This window comes from Hyaena hyaena, unplaced genomic scaffold (assembly GCF_003009895.1).
Source record: "Hyaena hyaena isolate Hyena2069 unplaced genomic scaffold, ASM300989v1 scaffold_10, whole genome shotgun sequence".
Classification (NCBI taxonomy): Eukaryota; Metazoa; Chordata; class Mammalia; order Carnivora; family Hyaenidae; genus Hyaena; species Hyaena hyaena.
Window position 1 is genome coordinate 3,861,722 of NW_024080642.1, and position 24,751 is coordinate 3,886,472.

The 24,751-nt window shown below is 58.0% G+C and overlaps 4 protein-coding genes and 2 non-coding genes across 8 annotated transcripts; 5 read left to right on the forward strand and 1 right to left on the reverse strand.

The window, feature by feature from the left end:
* Nucleotides 1–1,320: 1,320 nt before the first annotated feature.
* RPL23A (ribosomal protein L23a) lies at nt 1,321–4,341 on the forward strand. The gene is made up of 5 exons (XM_039251880.1): nt 1,321–1,421; nt 2,022–2,205; nt 3,465–3,641; nt 4,001–4,070; nt 4,282–4,341. Exons 1-5 carry the CDS (start codon nt 1,397–1,399, stop codon nt 4,294–4,296), a joined length of 471 nt encoding a protein of 156 aa, XP_039107811.1. The 5' UTR covers nt 1,321–1,396; the 3' UTR covers nt 4,297–4,341.
* LOC120246749 lies at nt 1,873–1,940 on the forward strand. Its single transcript, XR_005532128.1, has one exon. It is a non-coding gene; the product is annotated as a small nucleolar RNA SNORD42 (small nucleolar RNA).
* Nucleotides 3,304–3,375, forward strand: LOC120246758. Its single transcript, XR_005532135.1, has one exon. It is a non-coding gene; the product is annotated as a small nucleolar RNA Z17 (small nucleolar RNA).
* A 437-nt stretch (nt 4,342–4,778) lies between the features above and the next one.
* Nucleotides 4,779–6,511, reverse strand: TLCD1 (TLC domain containing 1). 2 transcript variants are annotated; one of them, XM_039251871.1, is made up of 5 exons: nt 6,167–6,511; nt 5,747–5,829; nt 5,572–5,654; nt 5,170–5,316; nt 4,779–5,076 (listed from the first exon to the last, which is right to left on the reverse strand). In XM_039251871.1, the coding sequence occupies exons 1-5, from the start codon at nt 6,358–6,360 to the stop codon at nt 4,933–4,935; spliced, it is 651 nt and encodes a 216-aa protein (XP_039107802.1). In that variant the 5' UTR covers nt 6,361–6,511; the 3' UTR covers nt 4,779–4,932. The 2 variants fall into 2 exon arrangements, with proteins under 2 accessions (XP_039107802.1, XP_039107793.1); XM_039251862.1 differs by having other exon boundaries at nt 4,779–5,316.
* A 2,213-nt stretch (nt 6,512–8,724) lies between these two features.
* NEK8 (NIMA related kinase 8) lies at nt 8,725–18,102 on the forward strand. 2 transcript variants are annotated; one of them, XM_039254117.1, is made up of 15 exons: nt 8,725–8,805; nt 10,841–11,046; nt 11,287–11,519; nt 12,011–12,142; nt 12,619–12,827; nt 12,989–13,068; nt 13,151–13,332; nt 13,419–13,569; nt 14,216–14,292; nt 14,626–14,743; nt 15,780–15,930; nt 16,163–16,326; nt 16,437–16,595; nt 16,773–16,931; nt 17,317–18,102. In XM_039254117.1, exons 1-15 carry the CDS (start codon nt 8,759–8,761, stop codon nt 17,343–17,345), a joined length of 2,097 nt encoding a protein of 698 aa, XP_039110048.1. In that variant the 5' UTR covers nt 8,725–8,758; the 3' UTR covers nt 17,346–18,102. The 2 variants fall into 2 exon arrangements, with proteins under 2 accessions (XP_039110048.1, XP_039110057.1); XM_039254126.1 differs by lacking the exon at nt 8,725–8,805 and adding an exon at nt 9,216–9,256.
* A 538-nt stretch (nt 18,103–18,640) lies between these two features.
* Nucleotides 18,641–24,743, forward strand: TRAF4 (TNF receptor associated factor 4). Its single transcript, XM_039254237.1, has 7 exons — nt 18,641–18,899; nt 21,825–21,876; nt 22,468–22,572; nt 22,655–22,816; nt 22,903–23,064; nt 23,161–23,316; nt 23,602–24,743. The coding sequence occupies exons 1-7, from the start codon at nt 18,757–18,759 to the stop codon at nt 24,232–24,234; spliced, it is 1,413 nt and encodes a 470-aa protein (XP_039110168.1). The 5' UTR covers nt 18,641–18,756; the 3' UTR covers nt 24,235–24,743.
* Nucleotides 24,744–24,751: the final 8 nt, after the last annotated feature.

Here is a 24,751-nt window from a genome sequence, read left to right on the forward strand (position 1 = left end):
CCCACGGAGGACAGAGACGTCTGAAGTCTTGTGCCTTTTCCTTCAAAGCCGTGTAGATTGTCGGGTGGGGAAGCTGAAGACCAAGCCTGGATGGAGGATAAAGAAGGGGTAGGTGGACCTCAAACTCTGCCCCTTGAGTAGGTCACCGCTTTCGGACATGCGGCCTCCGCTTCTCTCCAGTCCCATCGGAGCCTATCCTCAAGGACAACTTTTCATTTTGCAGCTCTGCAGGATAGGAGAGGGGTGTCGCACACAATTTTCCCTGTCAAAGGAGGAGATCTGGCTCCAAAGAGGGGAGGAGGAAGATAGAAAGGTTAGGGTGGAAGTGGGATAGACAGGCCCTCAGAGAAGCAAACTTGAGCTTTACTAAAACCTGCTGTGTCAGGAACTGATTCTGAGGATGCAAACATACTGAAACAAGGATGGGAACACTACTCAAAGGGAGGGGACTGTAAATGAAATTATTCACAAGAAGAATTAGCGAATCCTGGAGAAATCTGTACGGTGGGTACTTGGTAGAGTTTCAAGAGATTTATTGGGAAAACACGAAATCTGACTGTCACAGGTAAAGAGGGGCAGATGTGGCCACCTTCTACCTCCTTGGATACTTTAGTCTTCCCCTTTGCATGACTCGACCTTTTCTTCTTTTTTTCTTTTTTTTAATTTTTAAAAGTGTTTACTTATTTATTTTGAGACAGAGAGCCCGCGCGCGAGAGAGCACGGGGGCGTGGCAGAGAGAGAGAGAGAGAGAGAGAGAGAGAGAGAGAGAGAGAATCCCAAGCAGGCTCCGAACTGTCAATGTGGGACTCCCCGACCCAGAGATCATGACCTGAGCCAAGATCAAGAGTCCCACGCTTTCCGGGCAGCCACCTAGGCTCCCCTTGACCTTTTCTGCCAGCAAATCACTGTTATTGATAAGCCACATACCCTCTCTGGACCCAAATTTCTACAGATGTTGTTTGAAGGACTTGAACCAAATGCTGCTCTAACGTTCTAGGACTTCGCTTCACTCTCCAAATCAACCTAATTACATTCACTGCAGTTTTCGGTGTTCGTCTCCCGTAACTAAGATCCTCTTTCCTCAAGATGGAAAGCGCTGAGGACCAGACGCAAGCGGCAGTTGGCTAAACCATCCACCATCCACCATCCACCCGCAGCAGCAAATAAACACGTGTCTCCAAAACACTACAACTCCCAAGAACCTACAGAGTCTTTCGGGAGAAGAGGTGGAGCCTGCTTCATCACTCTGGGGAGGAAACTAAGCCCAACTACCACTCCCGGCGGGCTCCGCGCTACAGGTTATCCAATCAGCTTTAAATACAAAGCATCGCGATCTTCGGTGAGACTTGGCTGTATAAGCCCCTGGAAACGAGCTTCGGAAATCCTTTTCACGAAGATGGCGCCGAAGGCGAAGAAGGAAGGTCTGTCCTGGGGCTGGGGGTACCACAGCTAGCTGGGCTGGGATCCCCGCAGACTGAACGAACTGGGAGGACGGAGGCTGAGCTAATTCTTGGGGTGTCTGCTTCGGAGCTGCTGCTCGCATTCCGCCACGCTACGGCGCGGGTGGGCCCAGCCGCGTGGGCTGGGCTCCGGTGACAGGGTTTGGGGAGACCAGTCCGGCCGCCACCACCTGTCGGGGGCTGCCAGACCTTTGGCTTTGGGGAACTACTCGCAGCTACAGGCTGGAGTTTCATGCCTCCAGACCTGAATTGTTGCCCGCAACTTATTTTCCCTTTTTCCCCGCGTTAGACGGGGCTATAAATAGTTAAAACTACTATCGTACATCTTGCGGAATATGAAGCGTTCGATCATTGCTAGGTTCTTTTTTTCTTCGTCGTATCCCTGGAGCTATTTCAAGTTCGTCCCAGTACCGTGCATATGATGGAAAAACTTTTAACCTTCTGAGACTTGTGATGTTCTCAAAGGAACCGCTGATGCACGTGTGGCTTGGAGCGCCCGCTAGGGGTCTTGACGGAAGTGAATGGTTTCTGAATCCGGTGCCTTCATCTTCTTTCTTTCAGCCCCTGCCCCTCCCAAAGCCGAAGCCAAAGCAAAAGCCTTGAAGGCCAAGAAAGCAGTGCTGAAGGGCGTGCACAGTCATAAAAAGAAGAAGATCCGCACGTCACCTACATTCCGACGGCCCAAGACCCTGCGTCTCCGAAGGCAGCCCAAATATCCTCGAAAGAGCGCCCCCAGGAGAAACAAGTCAGTACTGCCCCTTTCCCGTGAAAAGATACGGGATATTCTCCATTCGTGATTTGGAAATTTACCACACCTACAGCACTGTAGATCTTCTCAGATACCTGTTGGTACCTAGTGTGCGTCTTTTAATAGGAGTGTGAGGAGATTCTTAATGCCCTGTTGAAGGACAAGAGGATGCATTTTTGCAATATTGGCAGGGATTGTTTAAGACAACTCAGTGGCCGTTCTGGTTAAAAATCTGCTCTCTTGGAGTGTATAGTAGGACTTTGATAAATGCTTTTGGTTTGGAGTTCCAATTGCTGTAGGGGACAGTACTTGATGGTCACAGCATGGGATGGTTCTAGATTAATAAGGACACTTATTAATCTGTATTGGTCAGCGAAGGCCCGCAGTGGTGTATGAAAGCTTCTTTCTTACTCTCAACTCATTATACTCAAGGAATAGTTGGGGGTGGGTGGGCAAAAGGTTGGAGTATTTGTCACACTGCTGATAATAACTGACCTTAGGGGCCACAGATTAGAACAATAGTAGTAATTGCCACCTCCCACTGCTTCCTTAAAAAAAAAAAAGAAAAAAGGCGGGAGTGGGTTGTGCCCTGTTTGGACCTAGGAGTTGGAGAGGTTGAGTCCTGATGTCTGTCTTCAAGACAGGAAGCAGGTGAACAGGGATTTGTTTCTCTGAATTTCAGGAGGAGAGCTGTGTTGTGAGCTGCAGGTGTGTTCAAGCCAGTGTAAGTTTAACTTGGGCTTTAATAAAGTCGTTCTCAGTTGATGACCCTCAAATCAGTGTTCACCAACCAAAGGGAGCAGAAATGTCTAGCTTACCTCATAGTGAAGCACCAACATTCTTTGGAACTTCTAGCTTGGGTTTCAATATCCCATAGCCCTGCTTTGTGGTCTGTGGGTAAGTTGTTTAACTTTTGAAGTCTCAAATTTCTTCCATAAGTTTGCCCTCCAAAATATTGAGGTCAGATAAAGAATGAAGGGGTTTCGAACTCAGGGCTGATTCTTTAATCGCTTAAAGGGTGAAAGTCCTTCAGGCAGAATAAAGAGCACAGGGTTCTGTTCCCCCAAGCTGAGGCTCCAGGTCCCTAAGTTACAGGGTGCAGATGATGACACTGTTTAGCGACCAAAGTCTGACAAAAATGATTGCTGCTTTATTGTCTGATGCACCTGGGCTCTTCTGGCTTTGAGCTCTAAAAGGGGGCTAATCTTTCTTTTGTTGGACCCAAGCCAGATGACACCATTTTGCCTCTTCCCCAGGCTTGACCACTATGCCATCATCAAGTTCCCACTGACGACCGAGTCAGCCATGAAGAAAATAGAAGACAACAACACTCTTGTGTTCATTGTGGATGTCAAGGCCAACAAGCACCAGATCAAACAGGCTGTGAAGAAGCTCTATGACATTGACGTGGCCAAAGTCAACACTCTGATCAGGTGAGCAAGGAAATCTGCATGGAATCAGAAGTAGGTTTCACAGCTTGCAAGCCTTAGCTCTCCTGCCTCTAGGACTTGATGTGTGGAGTTAGTGTTCATTTCTACACCTCTAGACAGAGACAGGCCCTAGAGTGAGATACAATTTATGTCAGATTACTTGGAGTTAAGTCCTAAAATGTTATGTGGTGTTCCTGTAAAAGGGAGTTGGCTTCGTTTGTGGCCCTGGCCTCCTGTGCAAATGACAGAAAAGAATGACATGAACAAAAGGAACCACTGACGTGCCATGAAGACTAGGGGAATGAGGGCGGGCTTGGGGGCTGCGAGAGCAGCAGCAGCAACTAAAGCTTCCTTCATCCCAGGCCCGATGGAGAAAAGAAAGCCTACGTTCGACTGGCTCCTGACTATGATGCTTTGGATGTTGCCAACAAAGTAAGGTTCCTTTGCTGTGAGCCCCACCCCTGAAGTGCAAGTGCTGTGTCTGTGACTGACCAAAACCTGGCTTTCGCTAATTTATCTTAAATGACTTCACCCCTATTCTCAATAGGCCCATCCCTCGCCTTGTTTGCTTTTTAATCATGACATTCCAGCTTAATCTTCACTTTTCATCTCCTAGTAACAAAGCTCCCCTTTTGTTTTTCAGATTGGAATCATCTAAACTGAGTCCAGCCGGCTAAATCTAAATATAATTTTTGTCACCATATACGTTTCTTTGTTGATTTCTTCTTGGGCTTCAGGGTGGCCACACATCACAGTAACAAGGCTTGGGCAAGACTCTTGGTCTGCTCACCCTGTTGGTTCATTCTGCCTTTTTACCTCCCCACACTTGTTAAAATTCTGGCGACAGGAACTTGTGGCCCGGATTAGGGTTGGTTGTCCTAGGACAGCTACAGCTTGCCACCTTTATGGCAGCAGGAGAAAAAACTCGAACCCCTCCCTTTATCCCTGGAAGGGGCTCGGTATGAAACCAGTACACAATGCACAGTTCTCACTAGCATCGAGTCAGGGCAGCGCGCGATGGCTGGCCTTCACAGCACCTTGTCCCTGCACCCAACCAGCATGGCGGCCAGCACGTCCAACCGGTCTGTCGGCTTCCCTCACCCCTTGCCCAAGAAAGGACAAGGACTTCCGGAGGAGGAGTGCTTTCATTAGCATTTTCAATAGTAGGTGTGGGACTTGAAAGGTGGAGAGGCTATCCCCAGAGGGAGCCCCAGGCTGGGAGCTGCTTTCATACATGTGTGAGACTGTTCTGGGCCGCATTTGCTCCTGCCACAAGTTGTAGGCTTTGTGCCTCTCATTCAGTCAAAAACTTGTCTTTGTGTTGCTGGCTGGGGACACTCTGAGGGCAGAAGTCTGAGCGGAGAAGGCGGGAAAAGTAGATGAGGATCATGATGTCCAGCATGAGCAGGATACCCAGCAGAAAGGCACCCAGAGTCCTCTGGCCCAAATAACGCAAGAAGAAGTGAGTGAGGTAGGCCTGCGGGGCCAGGCGGAAGAAAAAGTACATGACCAAGTTGACATATTTGTTGACCTGGTAGAGGAGAAGGTGCTGGGCGTTGTTGATCTTCATCATCATGCGGAAGGTGAGGAATACGTTGCTGACCTCCACCAGCAATGTTAGGACGCCCCCACCGACAAACCTGCTCCAGAAGATGCCCGAAAAGAAAGCAGCCAGGGCCTGGAAAGGAGGGGGAGAACATGTTAGGGAACCCAGATGTCATCAGCCTATTGTACTAGGAAAGGCAAGGGGTTGCCGGCCTGAAATAGCGAGCCAAGGGCACGAAATCAGTGCCAGCCCTCAGGCTCGGCATGGGATGTAGGACACAGGGTGGAAGTGGGGTTAAGAAGAGATGGCCTTTACCTGCCAGGCTCAGCCACACCGGGCTAACCGGCTGGCGCCAGGCCTACCCCGGATCCCCCGCGGCTCATTTACCATGACGTGATGAACCAGGTATTCCCAAGAAGCTCCCGCCTGACGGCTAATCACGATATCCATCATGTCGTGGATGAAATACCCTAGCGGAGAGAGAGCAAAAGGTCATGAAAGGACCTGGACAAGAAGCTCTCCCCTGACCCCACCTGCATAATGCTTTCCGGGCAAGACCTACCTGTGGAGAAGCAAACCAGCAGATAGCCAGAAAGCGACCATGCCGTCTCAATCTCCACCAGCAGCTCCGGGGTCTGCCATATGCTAGGAGCGAAGAAGGCAGGCTCTCAACATCTCGCTGTCCCCAAGGACCCTCAAATTCACACACACCCCCCATTACCCTTCCCGGTCCCCCGGGGAATCTGGCTCGCGCTATTGGCTGACGGGGCAGTGAGGAGAGGCTTGGCCGAAACCCAGGTGTCTCCCGTTTCCCAGATGAGCTTCTCCCCCTCCCGTGGGTCCTCTGCCACTCCTAGTTGGAGAGTTTTCCAAACCGGGAGATCAGGTGAGACCGCACGGCCTCGGCCTGCTCGGCAGGGATGCGGAGGGTAACGCGGGCTCCCCTAGCCACCCTCCTTCAAAACCCCGGTCCTTCACTCACCACAGCAGCGCCCAGATTCCGGACACAATGGAGTGGGCGAAAGAGACGAGCAGGTTGTGCCAGCGCCAGGTGCGTAGGGGGTCGGCGCGCACGTGCGCCGGCAGAGGCAGGCGGCCGAGCGCGCTCCGAAGCCCCCGGAAGGTCAGCGTGGCGCCCAGGAGCAGCGGCAGGGCGGGGTGCAGCAGAGGGGGCATGCTGGCCCTCCCTGCCGTCTGTCCGTCCGCCCTCGAGGCGGCCTCCTCGGTCCGCTCAGGGAACCTGGCTCCCTCTCGGGCCAGCCCACCCCGGCCACCTCGCCGCCGGCCGCCAGCCTCACACAGATTTCGCCGAGCCCTCTAGGCCCCTGCGCTCCTCCCGGCCCCTCCCCGCCGGCCTCTGCCCCCGCCCCCAATCGCCCCCGCCCCGCCCCGCCCCTGTCGCTTGGTCCCGCCCCTCCGGCTCCTAGGCTGCTCTGGGGCGCGAGCGCCGTTTCCCCGGCTCTTCGGGCCCCGCCGGGCTCCCGCAGACTTTCGGCGAAAAGGGGCGGAACCTGGGGCGCCGCCGCCGCCGCTGCACCCCTCGCTGGCGCCTCCCGACTGCCGATGGAGTCCCGCCTGGCTCCCTTGGCCTCATTAACCCGCGTCCCCACTCTCCCCGGGGCTACTGGCTCCCCCTCCTGGGCGGGCACTGACAAGACTCACTCTCCGCCCCCAACTCCTATCTTGGCAGAGCGGGGCGGGGCACGTCACACACCCGCGTCCTTTAAGCCCTGGTCCTGCAGGTGGGTCCGAGCCTCACTTCGTCAGTCATCTCCGCCCATACCCTGTCCTTCCACTGGCTCTCTAGCTTCTTCAGGCCAGAGACCGACACGGTTTTCTGCCTGTTTGGTGCCCTGCATCGACGTGGTGCCTAGAAAGGGTCTACTAATCCATCACCACCCCTCTTCCCAGCTCGCTCTTGGGTTCCCGGGGCCGGGCGGCTGTCACAACCCTCCCTCAGACAGTCCCAGCTCTCGTCTCGTGGCTCCCTGGACGAGGAGCACCGCGGATTTGCCCGGGCTGCTGGGGTGACCCTTGCTCTTCAGGCCAGCGGCCCGAGGCAGTTGCAGCTCGTGGTCACTAGGTGTCAGCCTATCCCCACCTTGGCGCGGGGTCCCCTCCTGCCTCCAGCGGAACGAAGAGCTAACAGAACTGCTTACAACCAGGGGCTGTGACGGTGGTGAGGGAGTAGAAGTACTTGGAGGTGAAGGGGGAGCTAGGGAAAAGTTGCTGCGAGAGGGAGGGAAAGCTAGAAGCCTTAGGGGACCAGGAGGTTTGGGTGTTTGCTCTCCCTTCCCTGATGGCTCCAAGGTTACATATTAACCCCTGTGGGGCTCCTGGGTCAACCACCGCATGATTGGTTCCTAGGTGAGAGCACGAGTGTCCCGGCTTGAGCGGCTTTTCCCCTCTGTGCTCTGCTTTGGTCACAGGCAGCTTTGTTTATCAGCCAACAGCCGCCCTGAGCTAGCGACTGAGGGCTCCTCGTGGGGACCCTTCAAGTGGTCCTTTCACCTGGGAAGGTTTGAGTACCCTTCTGAGAGGTGGGGCGGGACAGAACACAAACACTCCTTTCCTCGCTCCTCACTCACTCAGGAATAGGGACGCTGTCCCTTAGCTAATAACCATCCTCTTGCTCCTTAACTGAGCTTTTATGGAGCTTCCGCAGAGGCGGCGGCACAGGGAAACAACAGGCTTAGTTAAACTCACTCCTGTTCAAGACCCTAGACAACCGTACCGACCAGCCCCCTACGTTTAGGGGCAGAAGCCTGGAACCCACATCGGCCAAACAGCTCCCTTTCCTCCTCTCTCTGATGCTTTCAGATAGTGGTCCACCTCCCTCTCATCTCTCCCCCCTTTCCCCCCCGACGAGAGTCTCCCTGTAGTTGAGCGTTGAAGGCCGATTACCTGCGGCAAAGTTGTGTGTGTGCAGGGGGAGGTAGCTGAAAGTGCTGACGAGCGCGGTGCTTACGAGTCCGGACGGCCTGGAGACCGTGTCTCCTCCACCCTAGGTGAATCAACTTGCGCAGCTCGGGGGTTTCCCCGGTCCTTCCCTAGGCAAACACGAAACTCCACTAATCTTCCTCCCTGCCCCACAGACCGAGAGTGCTGACGCTCTCGGTACAGTTTTGGTCGTTTATCATTTGCGTGCCAATGAGAATCTGCTCTCCCCCTTCCAAACAGGGCCACTAGTGGGCAAAGAGGTGGGCTGAGAGAGGTCGGTCCTCGCTTTCCACCCTCACACGGTCGTGCAGGGCACCCCTCCGGTCTAGGGAAGCTTTTTGAGGGCCGGATGCCTTCACGTGTGTGGAAAGTGGCTGGTACCGTAGCGCTAACCGCTCAAAGAAACGGGATAACACTCCATTCTTCTTCGGACCCTGAAAAAACAACTGGGGACGGGGGCTGGTAAGACGCTGTAAACAGCACAAAACAAACACAGGGCAGAATCAACCCCAATCTCACTTGCTCCGCCCCGCAATTATCGTGCAACGTAGGGGGCGTGGTCCTAGGGTGGGCGGGTCCGCGCACGCGCCGCGTCCGGGTGTGGGGGGTTCCGGAAATGTGACTGAGAAATGAGATGGAGAAGTACGAGCGGATCCGAGTGGTGGGGAGAGGTGCCTTCGGGTGAGCCAGGGATCTGGGGAAGGATACTGGTCGGGGAGAGGGAAACTCAGTCCCAGCTCTGTACGAGAATTCGCTGCCTGCTTAGCCCCGCCCCGAGGCGTGAGCGCACACTTGGAAAGCCCCGCCCAGACTTCCGGTCTGGTCTCAGCTGGGAGACTCCGCCTCTGAGGAGGTCACGCCTCCAACCAGCCTTTGCGCCCCCGCAGAGTTCTGTTCTTTGATGCCAGATTCATTCATTCAACAAATACTGAGCGCCAACTCTACCGGTCTGGCTCTCGGCGCCCAGTGAACTGTAAAGACCAAAATAGGCGTGGCGTTTTCTCTCGAAGCCTACAGACTGTAGGAAAATAATACAATAAACCAGACATTAAAGCAGTTACTAACAAGCTGCGAGCCTAGCACGCACCAGAGAGTACTTACTTGGGATGGTCAAGGAAAATTTCTCTGAGAGGTGAGGTTTAAAGCCAAGACTTGAGGAATGAAGACCAGTAATCCGAAGGCGAAGGCAGAGCTTTTCAGGCAGGGGAAACCGCATATGGGAAGGTCCTCACGTGGGAAAGAATTCAGAGTATTCAAGTAACTGAGCAAAAGGCTGAAGTTGGAATGTAGCGGGCCAGGGAGAGAATGGTATAAAATGGGATTGTCACAGAGGGCAGGGACCAGATTATGGCCTTATGGGCGGGGGTAAAAGGGTTGAATTTATTTGAAGTGTAAAGGGAAGAGGTGTAAGCAGACTGGTCTTGATGTGATTTAAACATCGCTCAGGCCGCTGTGTGGAACTTAGATTTGAGGATGACGAAAAGTGAAGAAGGCACCATTTTAAAGGCTCGTGCAGTATTTTAGGCAGTAAATCATGATTTGGCCAGGGGTTGTAGCAGAGATCAGAGAGAGCAATGGATGAGTTCACAATATTTTGGAGGTAGAAACAGGGTTTACTGATGTGTGAAATGGAGGAAAGGTTGCGGCATGATTTTCAGGTGTCTGACTTTGTGGTGGTGTCATTTACTGAGAAGGAAGAGACTGAGAAAGGAAAGGTTTTGGGGGCAGGAATCAAAAGTTCTATTTGATTTTTTGGTTAAAATTTAGGATGCATGCAAGCCATTTAGGTAGAGATGCAAAAACAGTTGGATTTGTGAGTCTGGGGCTCAGAGGAGGAATATTACTTTATATCAAATATAAATTTGACACTTAGATGATCATCTTATAGTCCATTCATTCAGCAGATACTTACTGAGTTCCTTTGTGCTAAATATTGGGCTATGCTCTGGGGATATAGTTGCGAGGGAGAACAAGAACCCTACTTTTATGGATACTAACCAGAGGTGGAAGAAAATAATAGTATAAATGGCTTCTACAAATTGAGTATTTTTGGTGTGCCACGCACTGTGCTAAGTCCCTTACCTGCATTTTCTCATTTGATCCTCTCAGGGAAGTTGATTCTGTTTTTCAGATGATAATGTCATATAAAGCCAAGAGCAGATAGGGGCGCCTGGGTGGCTTAGTCGGTTAAGCGTCCGACTTTCGCTTAGGTCATGATCTCGCGGTTCGTGGGTTCGAGCCCCGCGTCGGGCTCTGCGCGGACTGCCAGCTCAGAGCCTGGAGCCTATTTCAGAGTCTGTAGCTCCCTCTCTCTGACCCTCCCCTGCTCACGCTGTCTCTCTCTCTCTCCTAGAAATAAATAAAAATAAAAAAATAAAGCCAAGACCAGATAAATAGTAAGAGGAGGAGCCAGGATTCGAACCCAGGCAGTTAACTCCAGGGTCTGTAAGAACTTAGGGAGATCAAGACTAACTTCACTGTGTCTTTGGTGAAAATGAATCTCAGAGAAGTTAAATGACTTGCCCAAGGTCTCACACAGAAGTGGTGGTCAGTTCTCCCTGTTCCTAAACTCAGTGGTCTGTGCATTTAGTTAGATGACCTCTTAGTCCGGGTTCCCTTTCCCCTCCCCTAAGTACTACCCAGTGACCAGGTCTGCCCTGCCCGGTGTGTGGCTGGAGGCTCGGCTGGTACCCACCCCCGTCCTCTGTGCCCCCAGGATTGTGCACCTGTGTCTGCGCAAGGCTGACCAGAAGCTGGTGATCATCAAGCAGATCCCAGTGGAGCAGATGACCAAGGAAGAGCGGCAGGCAGCCCAAAACGAGTGCCAGGTCCTCAAGCTCCTCAATCACCCCAATGTCATTGAGTACTATGAGAACTTCCTGGAGGACAAGGCCCTCATGATTGCCATGGAATACGCTCCAGGTGGGCCAGCCTCCTTGCATTGTCCCGGCTCCAAGGGCCTCTCACCTCTGGGACAGACAGACGCAGATGCGCCGGCTTCCCTCCTCAGAATGAGTTTGACGGAGGGTCAGAGGTACAGGGTGCTCACCCCAGTTGTGCGAGGCTGGCAGCCCCTTGCCCTGTCAGGGCTGCTTCGTTTCATGAAAGGACAGTCCTAGGCATGGGGAGACCTGGATCTTAAGTGGGTCCTTGTGGCTGCAGGTGGCACCCTAGCTGAGTTCATCCAGAAGCGCTGTAATTCCCTGCTGGAGGAGGAGACCATCCTGCACTTCTTTGTGCAGATCTTGCTCGCGCTGCATCACGTGCACACGCATCTCATCCTGCACCGGGACCTTAAGACTCAAAACATCCTTCTCGACAAACACCGCCTGGTTGTCAAGATCGGTGACTTCGGCATCTCCAAGATCCTTAGCAGCAAGAGCAAGGCCTACACGGTGCCTGGGCGTGGAGGGGGCCTCAAGGGTGCTGGTGGTTTTGAGGGCCACGGCCCACGCTGTGTCCCAACTCCCCTCCCCACCGCAAGACCTTGGCCCTTTGGGCCCTAGCCGGGTGGTCCTGCGGGGAGAAGCACTTGGGCCTGATTTGGGGGGGGAGAATCTGTCTCCCGGTGGGCCTTGAACAGAGCCCTCCCTCCCCCACCCCCAAGCTATAACAGTCTCCTCCTGGGGCGCCTGGGTGGCTTAGTCGGTTAAGCGTCCGACTTTCGCTTAGGTCATGATCTCACGGTCCGTGGGTTTGAGCCCCGCGTCGGGCTCTGTGCTGACTGCTGGTTCAGAGCCTGGAGCCTATTTCAGAGTCTGTCACTCCCTCTCTCTCTCTGACCCTCCCCTGCTCATGCTGTCTCTCTCTCTCTCTCTCTCTCTCTCCTAGAAATAAATAAAACATTAAAAAATTAAAAAAAAAAATCTCCTCCTCCCTCCTGCAGGTGGTGGGGACCCCGTGCTACATCTCCCCGGAACTGTGTGAGGGCAAGCCTTACAACCAGAAGAGTGACATCTGGGCCCTGGGCTGTGTCCTCTATGAACTGGCCAGCCTCAAGCGGGCTTTCGAGGCTGCGGTGAGTTAGCACCCCCACGGGGACAACTGGAACATCTCGGTCTCTCTCCCCAGGAAGTCCTTGGCTCCAGCCACCTCTTATGTCTCCTCTTTTGGCTGAGCTTTGTTTCCGTAGCTTAGCCCAGGGCAAGGCCGTGGCTTCCCTCAGGCTCTTGGTTCCTGAGGGTAGGGCTTGGGTTCCCCCACTAAACTGAGGACTCCTGAGGGTGGAGCTCTCCCATCAGATTAGGGGCCGCCCCAAGGGCAAGACCTGAGTTCCCCCAACAACCTAGGGTCCCTGAGGGCATGACTGAAGCTCCCCTATCAGGAGTTCTTGAAAGAAGGGTTCGGCAACTATATCACCAGGAGGCTCCTCATCAGACTGAAAGTTCTGAGTGCAGGGCTATGAGCACCCCATTAGACCGGGGGGCGGGGCGGGGCTGCCACCCAAGAGCATGGCTCTGGATCTGGCTGACCTCACACTTGGTGCTTTCACAGAACCTGCCAGCGCTGGTGCTGAAGATCATGAGTGGCACCTTCACACCCATCTCTGACCGGTACAGCCCCGAGCTGCGCCAGCTCGTCCTCAGTCTGCTCAGCCTGGAGCCCTCACAGCGGCCACCGCTCAGCCACATCATGGCACAGCCCCTCTGCATCCGGGCCCTTCTCAACCTCCACACCGACCTGGGGAGCGTCCGCATGAGGAGGCCTGTGCAAGGGGGGAGGGAGGCTCTGGGCCCAGGGGGCACCCAATGGGAGCACGATAAGCCTGGGGCAGAGGGAGCTTCGGGCAAGTCCTCCATTCCTGCCTGTGGGAGGGCCAGGAATGGTCCAGGTCTTGAAGTCCCCCCCACCATCTGACCCACAGGGCAGAGAAGTCCCTGATCCCTGGGCCACCCATGGCCCCCGGCAGCACAGGGAGCAGGACCACAGGCGCCCGCTGCAGGGGTGAGTCTGAGCCGCCCACCGGTGCCCACAGGCCGCCAAGCCATTCCCACTAGTTTAACAGGCCTAAGCACTGTCCCCGCAGGTATACCCCGGGGACCCCCGCGACCGGCCATTCCACCACCGCTGTCGTCGGTGTACGCGTGGGGCGGTGGGCTCAGCGCCCCGCTGCGGCTGCCGATGCTCAACACAGAGGTGGTCCAGGTGGCAGCCGGGCGCACGCAGAAGGCGGGCGTCACACGCTCGGGGCGCCTCATCCTGTGGGAGGTGAGCGGGCTTGGCGGGGGGGCAAGGATGGCCAGTGGGGCTGGGGGCAGCCGGGGCGCCACCCACACCCTCCTGGCCTCTGGCAGGCCCCGCCCCTAGGCGCCGGAGGTGGGGCGCTCCTGCCCGGGGCGCTGGAGCAGCAGCAGCCCCAGTTCGTCTCCCGTTTCCTGGAGGGCCAGTCAGGCGTGACTATCAAACATGTGGCCTGCGGGGACCTCTTCACAGCCTGCCTGACCGGTGAGGCTCTTAGGGGACCATGGGAAGGCCCCCCCCAAAGCCACTTCCCTCATTGCTCTGTCATTTGCAAAGTGCACTCTAGACTCCTACTCTGCTCTCCTTTCTCTGGCACCAGGTGCTTTACTCAGTCAATCTCCTTTACCGTTCACAACAGGCCTGGCCTGGTAGTTACTGTATATGGTACTCCTTTGAGGGAGGCCCAGAGAGAGAGATCTGGAAAGCTCAGATCTTAAAGCTCAAAGAGGAGAAGGGGCGCCTCTGGGGCTCAGTTGGTTAAGCGCCTGAGTGTTGATCTCGGCTCAGGTCATAATCTCACAATTGGTGAAATAGAGCCTTGCATCAGGCCAAGGATCCTGCGCTGCTGACGGCGCAGAGCCTGCTTGGGACTCTCTCTCCCTGTCTCTCTGCCCCTCCCCAACTCGCACTCTCTCTCTCTCAAAAAAAAAAAAAAAAAAGTAAAGCTCAGAGACTGTCACTTGTCCCAACTCAGACACTCGAGAAGGGACTGACCCCTCTGCTTCTCCTTTTCTACCTCAGTCTCATTCTTCCAGCTTTTTCTTGCTCCTCCAACCCATGGACTGGCTTATCTGGAAAAACAGCCCAACCTCTCTCTCCCTTCTCTTTCCTCACCACCCCCCCTCTCCAGACCGAGGTATCATCATGACCTTTGGTAGTGGCAGTAACGGGTGCCTAGGCCATGGCAGCCTCAATGACATCAGCCAGGTGGGTGTCGCGTGTACCTTGGGGAGGAGGAAGTGGGGAGATGGCAAGGAGGCCACATCTGAGAGCCGACACCCAGGTTGGGGTCAGGGGATCCCCAGCCCCTAGGTCTCTCTAGCTCCCAGGCTGCACCTGTCGTGGGCAGCACCAGGGGAAGTACAGAAAGACCAGCCCTTTCCCCAGTGGTTGCGGTGGGGGTGGGAGGGCAGTTAAAGAGAGAGCCGTCTGGTCTTGTGAGAATGTGCAGCCCTCAACTTCGTCCCTACCTGGGATGCCGAGGCCAGGCGGCTAGTCTAGGCCTGTTGCCCGTCTCTCTTGCTTCCCCTCCCTCTCTAGCCCACCATTGTGGAGGCCCTGCTGGGCTATGAGATGGTGCAGGTGGCCTGCGGGGCCTCTCACGTGCTGGCCCTGTCCACAGAGCGAGAACTATTTGCGTGGGGCCGCGGAGACGGCGGTAAGCTCCCCACCCCATTCCAGCCTCTAGGCTGCGTCTCACGGCACCCTGGCCATGACTTGTTTCCCTTCATACCCACCTTCCACCCCATGACTCCTTCTCCCTCTTTTCTCTTCAATTCCATTCATTCACTCATTTACAAAACTTTACTGCGTGTGGACTGTGAGCCCCCAGGGGGGGCTGGGTGCAGAGACAAGATGAAAAAGAGTCACTTCCTTCAGGTGCTTATGATGTAATGGGGGAGATTTCTTTCATCAGACAATACTTCTTCTGGTGGCCCTCTCTGGGTCAGACAGGTCCCGCTGGGCTTTGAAACTTAGAGAGGACCCGCAGTTCATGGGTTCGAGCCCCGCATCGGGCTCTGTGCTGACCGCTAGCTCAGATCCTGGAGCCTGTCTTTGGATTCTCTGCCTCTCTCTCTCTCTGACCTTCCTCTGTCTATGCTGTCTCCCTCTCTCTCTTAAAAATAAATAAAACATTTAAAAAAAAAAAAAAAGGAAACTTAGAGAGGACCTACACGGGGTTTCTGTCCTCCTGGCAGACTCATTCTAGTGGGGAGAGGGATGACATCTCCCTAGGACAAATGGACAGACAGCACGAGGGCTCTCCCCAAGGTCCAGAGATGTGAGAACCCAAGGAATGGCATGGGGCTTTCCTGGAGGAGACAGAGGCAGCATCTGGACAGGATCTTAAGAAACAGTAGGGTTTTAGGGCGCCTGGGTGGCTCAGTCGGTTAAGCATCTGACTTCGGCTCAGGTCAGGTTTGTGGGTTCGAGCCCCGCGTTGGGCTCTGTGCTGGAGCCTGCTTCAGATTCTGTATCTCCCTCTCTCTCTGACCCTCCCCTGCTCACGCTGTCTCTCTCTCTCAGAAATAAATAAGAAACAGTAGGGTTTTGACCACAGAGGGGCCAAGGATGGGCATTTCAGGCTGAGCGCACAGCCTTCACTCATGCTGTTAGCTCCTCTCCGTGACTCCTCATCCTGGCGTCACAGACTCTAACACTCAAACCAGCCCCATCCTGGTTTCTCGTTTTAGGTCGGCTGGGACTGGGCACCAGGGAGTCCCACAGCTGTCCCCAGCAGGTGTCCATACCCCTAGGACAGGAAGCCCAGCGGGTTGTATGTGGCATTGACTCCTCCATGATCCTCACTGTGGCTGGCCGAGCCCTGGCCTGTGGGAGTAACAGGTAAATAGGTACACCCAGACGACTAGCCTGCCCCCTTCCCCTCCCCGGCTGCTAGTGTGACATCTGTCATTGTCTACCAGCAAGGGTCAGAACTAGGGGGCCACTGAGAGCGCTGCTGGGTTCACCCCAGGGTGGGATCTGTCCCCTGGTGACCAGCTCTTGCTCACACTGCTGGGAGCAGGAGAATCTATACAAACTGTCGGTTGTACTTGACTTCTGGCTGCACCTTCAGGTTCAACAAGCTGGGCTTGGACCACTGCTCCCTGGGGGAGGAGCCTGCCCCCCACCAGCAGGTAGAGGAGGCCCTGAGCTTCACACCACTAGGTTCAGCACCCCTCGACCAGGAGCCCCTGCTGAGTGTGGACCTGGGCACTGCTCATTCAGCTGCTGTAACTGGTGAGTAGGACCTGGGCACAGGAGGCCCAGGCCCAGGCGGACACCCCTGACCTCCTTGGAATCTCACTTGAGGCATCCCTTTCCTTCCTTTCGTCTTTCCTCGCCTACAGCCTCTGGCGACTGTTACACTTTCGGCAGCAATCAGCATGGGCAGTTGGGCACCAGTGCCCGCCGGGTCAGCCGAGCACCTTGTCAAGTCCAAGGCCTACAGAACATCAAGACAGTGATGGTGGCCTGTGGGGATGCCTTCACTGTAGCCATTGGGACAGGTGATCAGTGGGCATCATGGGGGCAGTTAGGGGCGCGGGCAGGCTCATGGGCCGTCCGCGGTTGTCACGTTCAGGGTTGCTGAACCTCGCAGTGGGCCCCGTATGCAATCCAGGAGGAGCGCTGTTCGCTAAGCTGGGTCCTCCCCCTATTTCTTTCCTTGGGATTCTCTTCGGCAGACGGTGAAGTGTACTCTTGGGGCAAAGGGGCCCGAGGTCGGCTGGGAAGAAGGGATGAGGATGCTGGACTCCCTCGGCCAGTGCAGCTGGATGAGACGCACCCCTACACGGTGACGTCTGTGTCCTGTTGCCATGGCAACACTCTACTGGCTGTTCGCCGTGAGTTACTCTAACTTTTCCCACTTCATCTACACAAGGGTTAATCCTACTAGCCCCTGCCCACGCTCCCATCCCCATGGTCACAGCCCCAGTCCCTAAAAGCCCCCAGATAAATGACAGCAGAAGCTGCGCTATACAATAGCTTCCAGTCTGGGGAAGGCAAGGGCGTTTGCTTCTTGGGCCTCGTTGAAGGGCTGCTCCGGTGCTTCCCAGGGTCCAAATGCATGCTTTCTCCTCCTACCCCAAGTCCGGTTTAGTCTGAACCAGTTTCTGGCCTGCCAGGGTCCGGAGTCCAGGGCGCAGTGTGGGAGTGGGAGTGGGGGTGGGTATCCCTTGCCGGAGGCATTGCCCTCTGGGTCGCCGCAGCAGTTTCTGTACCCTCCAGCGGTTACGGATGAGCCAATCCCCCCCTGAGGAACCCAGATACGCCTCTGGACCTGGACCACCCTGATGCTGCTTCTCCTCTGAGCATTCTTGAAATGTGCACATGCCTGCAGCCAGACTGTCCCCACCAGCCCCCTGGATGGCCATTAACGAACGGGGTATAAGAACTAGCGAAGCACCCACCCTCCTTCGGCCCTGGATTTGAAAACCTCAACCCACCCTGTTCCCCCAACAGCTCTCTTTTCTCTCCCCACCCCTCTTAAGCTGGTGTCCCCAGGGGACCAGTCCTGCTAGAGCTGGAAACCAGATCTAACTTGGGGAAGCAGGGTGGTCTCCAGACTCTCGGCCGAAAAAAAGCTGGAGGCGGCTGTGGCTCCACCCAGTTCCTGCCCTTTCCTCCAGCCCAGCTAGAAAATAAGTCGCTGGTGCCCCCTGGGAGAGCAGCTCTGCGCTGGAGCAGGGCAAGCCCAGTCCTGCCTGGACTGGCCATTCTGGCCCCCTAGCTTCTGCGTTGCCTGGGGGCAGGGAGACCTGGCACCTACCCCCACTCTCGATATCCTGAGGCACGGATTTGCACAACTTCTGAGCTCTTCCTACCCCTGTGGACTGGAAACGCATCTGCCCAGGGCACCGAAGTGTCCACTGCGGAGGGGATCCCTGCTGAAGGTGGCCTCTCACCCTAGCCATTCGCCCCCCAGAGCAGGTTGGGAGAAAGGGCTGCTGGCTGGGCCAGACCAGTTTTCCAGATGACTGGGAAATAGCGCCAATAAAAACATCAGCTGCCTGCCTCGAATGTGGTCTCTTCAGGGTTGGGGGTGGTGACACCCCAGGGCTGGGCAGGGCCGAGGTCCGGGGAGGAGGAATGTGGGCGCAGCCTGAGGCTGGGGCCGAGGTTCCTCTGGCCCTGCGCCCAGCACGGCTTCCCCGCGACAGCCGAGCTCCCCAGATCTGGTTGCCAAGCTTCGGCTGCCTAGCACCTGCAAGCTGGAGTCCGGGCCCCTTGGCGACACGTGGCCCCCGAGACCGGGCTACAGACTCCGGAGAAGCGAACCTTTGTGGCGCGGCCCAGTCCGGCCGCCGGGGCCCACCGCCCCATCCAGCTTCAGGGCCCCCCAGCTCTGGGGAGACACGGGGCCGCGAGCTCTCTTCCGAAGGGAAGAGAGGAGCCCGTACGCGTCGGAGGGCGCGAGGCTGGTCATCCGCGGACCCCGAGGCCGCGAGCCGACGAGGTGGGTGGGTGCGCCAGAGGCGGGCGCTAGGACCGCGCGGGCGCGGCTCCTCCCCCTCTTCCGGCGGGCGGGCTCGCGGGCTCGGGGGCTGGGCGCAGGCCGCGGCCGCCAGTCGGCGCCGCCCGGAGCCGGGAGCGCGGCCGGAGCGAGGCGCGGGCTGTGGGGCCGCCGCGTGCCCGGCCCCGCTCGCCCGTGCCTGCCGCCCGCCCGCCATGCCCGGCTTCGACTACAAGTTCCTGGAGAAGCCCAAGCGGCGGCTGCTGTGCCCGCTGTGCGGGAAGCCCATGCGCGAGCCTGTGCAGGTTTCTACCTGCGGCCACCGCTTCTGCGACACCTGCCTGCAGGAGTTCCTCAGGTGCGGGCCCGGAGGTAGCGGGGAGCGGCCGGTGGCGACGGCCAGGGGGGGCGACGCATGGGGAGGCACGCCGGGCCTTTGTCTGCGCCGCGGCTCCGTGACCTCAGGGGCGCCCGCCGTGACGTCACGGGGAGGCGGTGACGTCAGGCCCCGAGGGGGGGACCCCACGCACTAATCCGAAGGGGCCCGGGGCCCACAGGCGCCCAGGGCCCACAGGCGCCCGCGCCTGCGGGGTGGAGGTGGGAGTAGACGCCTTTCCTGACCCGTGGCCGGCCCTCCCCCCTCACCTGGAAGCCGGAGCGGCCTCATCCTTGAACTTTGAATCCTTACGGGAAGAGGGGGACAAAACCCTCCGTCCCGCGCAGGGCCTTAAGCCTCCGGAGTTTCCGCCCATCCAGCCTCTTCTGGTTCTAACAATCCGAGGACGGCAGCTATTGTTCTCCCATTTCACAGATGAGGAAAGGAAAGATTTGGGGAAAGGCTGCGACTTGCCCGCGGTCACACACTTACTTAAAGCCTTAACTGGGGTTTCAGCCCGGCCTGGCTCTGATCACACAAAAGTGGGAGGACTGAGACGCTACAGATCGCCCCTGAAGCAGGGGAGCCCCCTGGGTGTCCCTCCTTGCCCCTGAGGGATCCTGAATGCCGCGGGCGGTCTGTGAATCGTCAGGGAGGGGTCGCCCCCTGAGTGTTACCGAACCAGGTGACCCCTTGGCCCTGGGGCGTTTGTTGAGTTCTGGGCACCCTGCGGTGCCCTCACTCTAACGCCGCTGCTGGGAGAGACTGCTCCGGCCAGGTGTGGGCAGGCGAGACGAGCGAGCCCTCACTCCTGGGGAGGCCGTGCCCCGAGAGCACAGGGAAAAGCGAGGTCAGCCACTGCCTCCTGTCTGGAGGCTGTTCGCTGAGGGGTGCTGGGGGCGCAGGCAGGGGGCGCGTCTGGGGCTCCTGCCTTTCGCGCTGCTCCCCTCCCTCCCTCAGCCCTCCGCAGCCCCTGGCTGGCGGAAATCTCAGCAGGCCCTTTGTTTTCGGTTCCCCGCAGCCCGGGCCGGCTCCTGCCCTCACATATGCTCTTGCAGGAGCTGCTGTGCCGCCCCCTCCTCGGTCCTCCCTCCCCCCTTCGGTGTACACACACACGCACACACTCACACACTCCCCTACACACACACACAGTCCCATTGTCTCGCGCGGTGCCCTTCCCCGGCCCTCTGGTTTCCAGATGAGGCCAGCTGAGCCCCTGCCCCCACTCCAGCTGACCCACCCTGACTGCCTGGGTTGGGGGGGGGGGGGCGGGCTGTCAGGCCGTTTCCCTCCGCCTCCTTCTCTGCCCCTCTCCCCAGCTTCTGCCCCTCCCCCTCCCGGAAATCCCCTCTTCCTCTCCCACAGCCCCCTCCCCCCATCCTGTTTTCTCCCCTGGGCCTGGGCCTCCGCTACACCGCCTGGAGCAGTCTTGGCCCCTGCTTCTCCCCCTTCCCCCCGCCCCCCAGTCTGAGCAGTGCAGCTGAGGCCCCCGAAGAAAAGGAGAGAGGTGGTTGCGCGGGCTCTGTCGCTCACCGCCACCCCCTGTCCTACAAGCACGGGTGTCCATAGCCCCCGCAGAACCCTTGTCCTGGCCGGGCCCCAAGCTGCTCAGGCTGATCTGCCTGAAGCCTGGGGACTTGCCTTAGTCCCCTCCCTGTCTCCGAAACCACTAAATCAGCACATTCCTCAAGCGGCCAAGCAGACCCCTCCCCCCGTGGCCCACCCCTCTTTCCCCATTCCTGCCAGGGCTATTACTCAGGTGGGTCCAGGAAGGCTGGTTGCCCTGTGGGCATGGGCACACCTCTGCAGTGCCTGGACATGTATTGTTCTTGGCATCGGAGGCATGGCCTGTGGTGGTAGTGGGGTCAGGGGAGACGGGTGCTAGAAATCCTTTGGGCAGCTGGGGCACGAACTGCCCAGGTCCTACAGAGCACCATCATGGACGGGGCGACCGTGTGGCTTCCGCTTCCGCCTCGACCTCTGCCTCCCTCCCACCTGCCTGACTCAGGCCTGCCCGGAATGCCATGCCTGGGGGCCTTCAGCCCTACCGGGTGAGCCCTTGGCCCTGCTCAAGCCCCGCCAGGTGTGTGTGACTGGTCCTGGCCAGGGTCAGCAAGGGCATGTCCGTAGAAGGCGTGTCAACGGCCTCGTTGGTGCAGGGTCAGAAAGCTTTTCGGTGCGTGCCCTGCAGTGACCACGGGCTTGGCTGTGCTTGCCTGGGCGGCCTGTCTTGCCTCAGCCTCTTTTCTGTGTTTGTGGTGTAGTAAGATCTGTGTGAGCCGGGGAATCAGACAGGCATCCAGGTGCTGTGCCAGCTGGGAGTCTCAGTTCTTGCATCTGCGAAATGGGAACGTGCAGCCCCTTCGCAGAGGCAGGTGGTTAGGGCTGGATGGGAGTGTAAACAGTGCCTTAGAGTGAGCCTCTCCTCCTCTTTGCTTTGGGAGGCACACCCTCATGGGAGGAGGGGAGAAGGGATGGGGTAAAGTGGCCCCAGCCTGACCTTTGCCCTGGGTTCTTGGACAAGAACCCTGATGGGGGCTGGGCATCCCTGGCACTTAATCTCAGCACTCACCCCTACCCCGTCCCCCAGCCGGTGAAAACTGTAACAGGGTGGAGGGCCGGTGTCCTGTTCCTCTCCCAGTCCAGCTGCCCTCCTGGGGGGAGGGGTACCAGCTGCCACCTGTTGGCCAAATGCTGTCTGAGGCAGCTGCCTGCCTCCGCAGGGCCCATAACCCTCTCCCCAGGACAAGAGCTAGGATATTCTGGGGTCCTAGGGAAGTGGGTACCTGCAGGCCTCTGGCTGAGAACAGGTCTAGTGAGAGAGGGAGGCCGCCCTGGTTGAGGGGTGGGACCTGGGTTCTCCTTTCCCACAGCTGGAGCCTGACTCTGTCCCCTCCGCCTTCACAGTGAAGGAGTCTTCAAATGCCCTGAGGACCAACTTCCTCTGGATTATGCCAAGGTGAGTCCGCAGTGCCAGGCGGCGGCCCCGGTTATAGGCTTTTGCCCTTGGTGGAGGCTGGAGCTGCTGGCAGCCAGTTGGCTCAGGGCCAATGTCAACCCGGTGCTGTGGAATCATGTGCCCCCACAAAGGTGGCCCCTTCCCTCCCACCAGGCCAGTTTGCAAATGAGGCCAGTGTTTGCCCTGGAGGGCAGGCAAAATGCCCAGCCTGTGGGGGTGCACAGAGCAGCTCTGTGCTCACAGGACGTGCTCCCCTCCCCTTTGGGTGGTGAGCCAGACTCCTGGCTGGGGGCCAGAACCCCTCTACCAGGAGGAAGGAAGCAGAGGATGGGGAGGCTGCCTGGAACTGAGCAGGCTCATTGGTTGCCACTCCAAAGGGAGTGTCCTGTGCAGGCGTGTTGGGGACCCCTGGTATCTGGCTTTGGAGCAGATACCTGCTCTGCCTTCCGTCCCTCGCCACAGAGGGGGCTGTAGCTCAAGAGAGGCTGTCACTGGCTCTCAGGTGGAGCTGGCCCGTCTGGGGGCGGTCAGGGTGGGAACTGGGCACGGTAGCGGGCTCTGACCCTGTCCAGTTCCTCCCCGTCTACCCAGATCTACCCAGACCCGGAGCTGGAGGTGCAGGTGTTGGGGCTGCCCATCCGCTGCATCCACAGTGAGGAGGGCTGCCGCTGGAGTGGGCCGCTGCGCCACCTGCAGGTGAGTCTCTGGTGGGAGGGACGGGACTACCCCTTCCTCGGCAGGCACTGACTGTCTCCCTCCGCCTCCCGCTCCCCCCCAGAGCCACCTGAACACCTGCAGCTTCAATGTAATCCCCTGCCCCAATCGCTGCCCCACGAAGCTGAGCCGCCGGGACCTGCCCGCGCACTTGCAGCACGACTGCCCCAAGCGGCGCCTCAAGTGCGAGTTTTGTGGCTGCGACTTCAGCGGAGAGGCCTTTGAGGTGGGGGGGGGGCTCGGCGGGGGGGCTGAGTGGGGCACCTGGTGGCCCAGGGACCCCCTAAATCGGCCTCTCTGGCCTTTCCACAGAGCCACGAGGGTGTATGCCCCCAAGAGAGCGTGTACTGTGAGAACAAGTGCGGTGCCCGCATGATGCGGCGCCTGCTGGCCCAGCATGCCGCCTCTGAGTGCCCCAAGCGCACCCAGCCCTGCACCTACTGCGCCAAGGAGTTCGTCTTCGACACCATCCAGGTGAGGCCCTCCCAGAGCTGCGGGCTGTGGGGCAGGCGGCGGGGAGGGGTGGGGTCAGCCTGCTGACCGCCCGTCTCTCTGCCCCCGTGGCCGTAGAGCCACCAGTACCAGTGCCCGAGGCTGCCCGTGCCCTGCCCCAACCAGTGTGGCGTGGGCACGGTGGCTCGTGAGGACCTGCCAGGCCACCTGAAGGAGAGCTGCAGCACCGCCCTGGTGCTGTGCCCGTTCAAAGACTCTGGCTGCAAACACAGGGTGAGACGCCCCTCCTCTTCCCTGTCCGCCCCCTTCTTGGTCCCTGAAGCCTCAGGTGGAGACCAGGCTCTTGCCGGTCCCTGCGGCCCCTCTGCTCTGAAGCCTTCAGTCCGTCCTTCTGCTGGCCAGCAGCGGCCTCCTAAGTGTCCTTGACTGTCCCTGGTCCGAGCTGGGTGCCTGCAGTCCCGTCCCCACTCCCCCCCACCCCCACCGTCTCCCCTGGGGCCCGCCCCTACCGACACTGTTCTCCCCCCCCCCCCCGTGGCCCCGGGGCTTCACCGACAGTGCCCCAAGCTGGCCATGGCCCGGCACGTGGAGGAGAGCGTGAAGCCGCACCTGGCCATGATGTGTGCGCTGGTGAGCCGGCAGCGGCAGGAGCTCCAGGAGCTGCGGCGCGAGCTGGAGGAGCTGTCGGTAGGCAGCGACGGCGTGCTCATCTGGAAGATCGGCAGCTACGGGCGGCGGCTCCAGGAGGCCAAAGCGAAGCCCAACCTGGAGTGCTTCAGCCCGGCCTTCTACACACACAAGTACGGCTACAAGCTGCAGGTGTCTGCGTTCCTCAATGGCAACGGCAGCGGGGAGGGCACGCACCTCTCGCTCTACATTCGCGTGCTGCCGGGTGCCTTTGACAATCTCCTGGAGTGGCCGTTTGCCCGCCGCGTCACCTTCTCCCTGCTGGATCAGAGCGACCCTGGGCTGGCCAAGCCGCAGCATGTCACTGAGACCTTTCACCCTGACCCAAACTGGAAGAATTTCCAAAAACCGGGCACTTGGCGGGGCTCCCTGGATGAGAGTTCTCTGGGCTTCGGTTACCCCAAGTTCATCTCCCACCAGGATATCCGCAAGCGCAACTACGTGCGGGATGATGCCGTCTTCATCCGTGCCTCTGTCGAATTGCCCCGAAAGATCCTCAGCTGAGTGCAGACGGGGCTCCAGGAGATAAGGGGGTGGAGCGTGACCTCAGCCAGAACGGGCTGAACCTGGAGAAGGGGCCGGACCCCCTTTCAGCTGTTTCTGCTGCCCAGGTTCTGTTCCCCCGGGCCCCCTCCCCTCTCTTCCTTACCAGCCTCAGGTGCCTCCTATTGGTGCTTCAGCCCTGGCCCCTGGGGGGAGCAGGTCTTGGGGTCATCAAGGGCTTGGAAAAAGTGATCCCGGGGCCTGTCTCCTCTCCTGGGCAGGGAAGACATGCCTTGGTGCCGGCCACACTCTACCCGGGACTGAGGTGCCTGCTGGTGCTATGTCCCAAGAGCCATAGTGGGGGGTGGGAGTTGGGAATGTGAGGGGTAGTTCACAGAATCAGTCTTGAGATCTGATTTCTCTTCCCCTTCCCCCCAGCTGTGCCCCCTCTGGTTATTTATTTACTTAGTGCCAGGAGGGCACGGCAGGGGAGCCCTGGTTTTTAATAAATCCTGAATTGTATTTATTAACTTGGTTC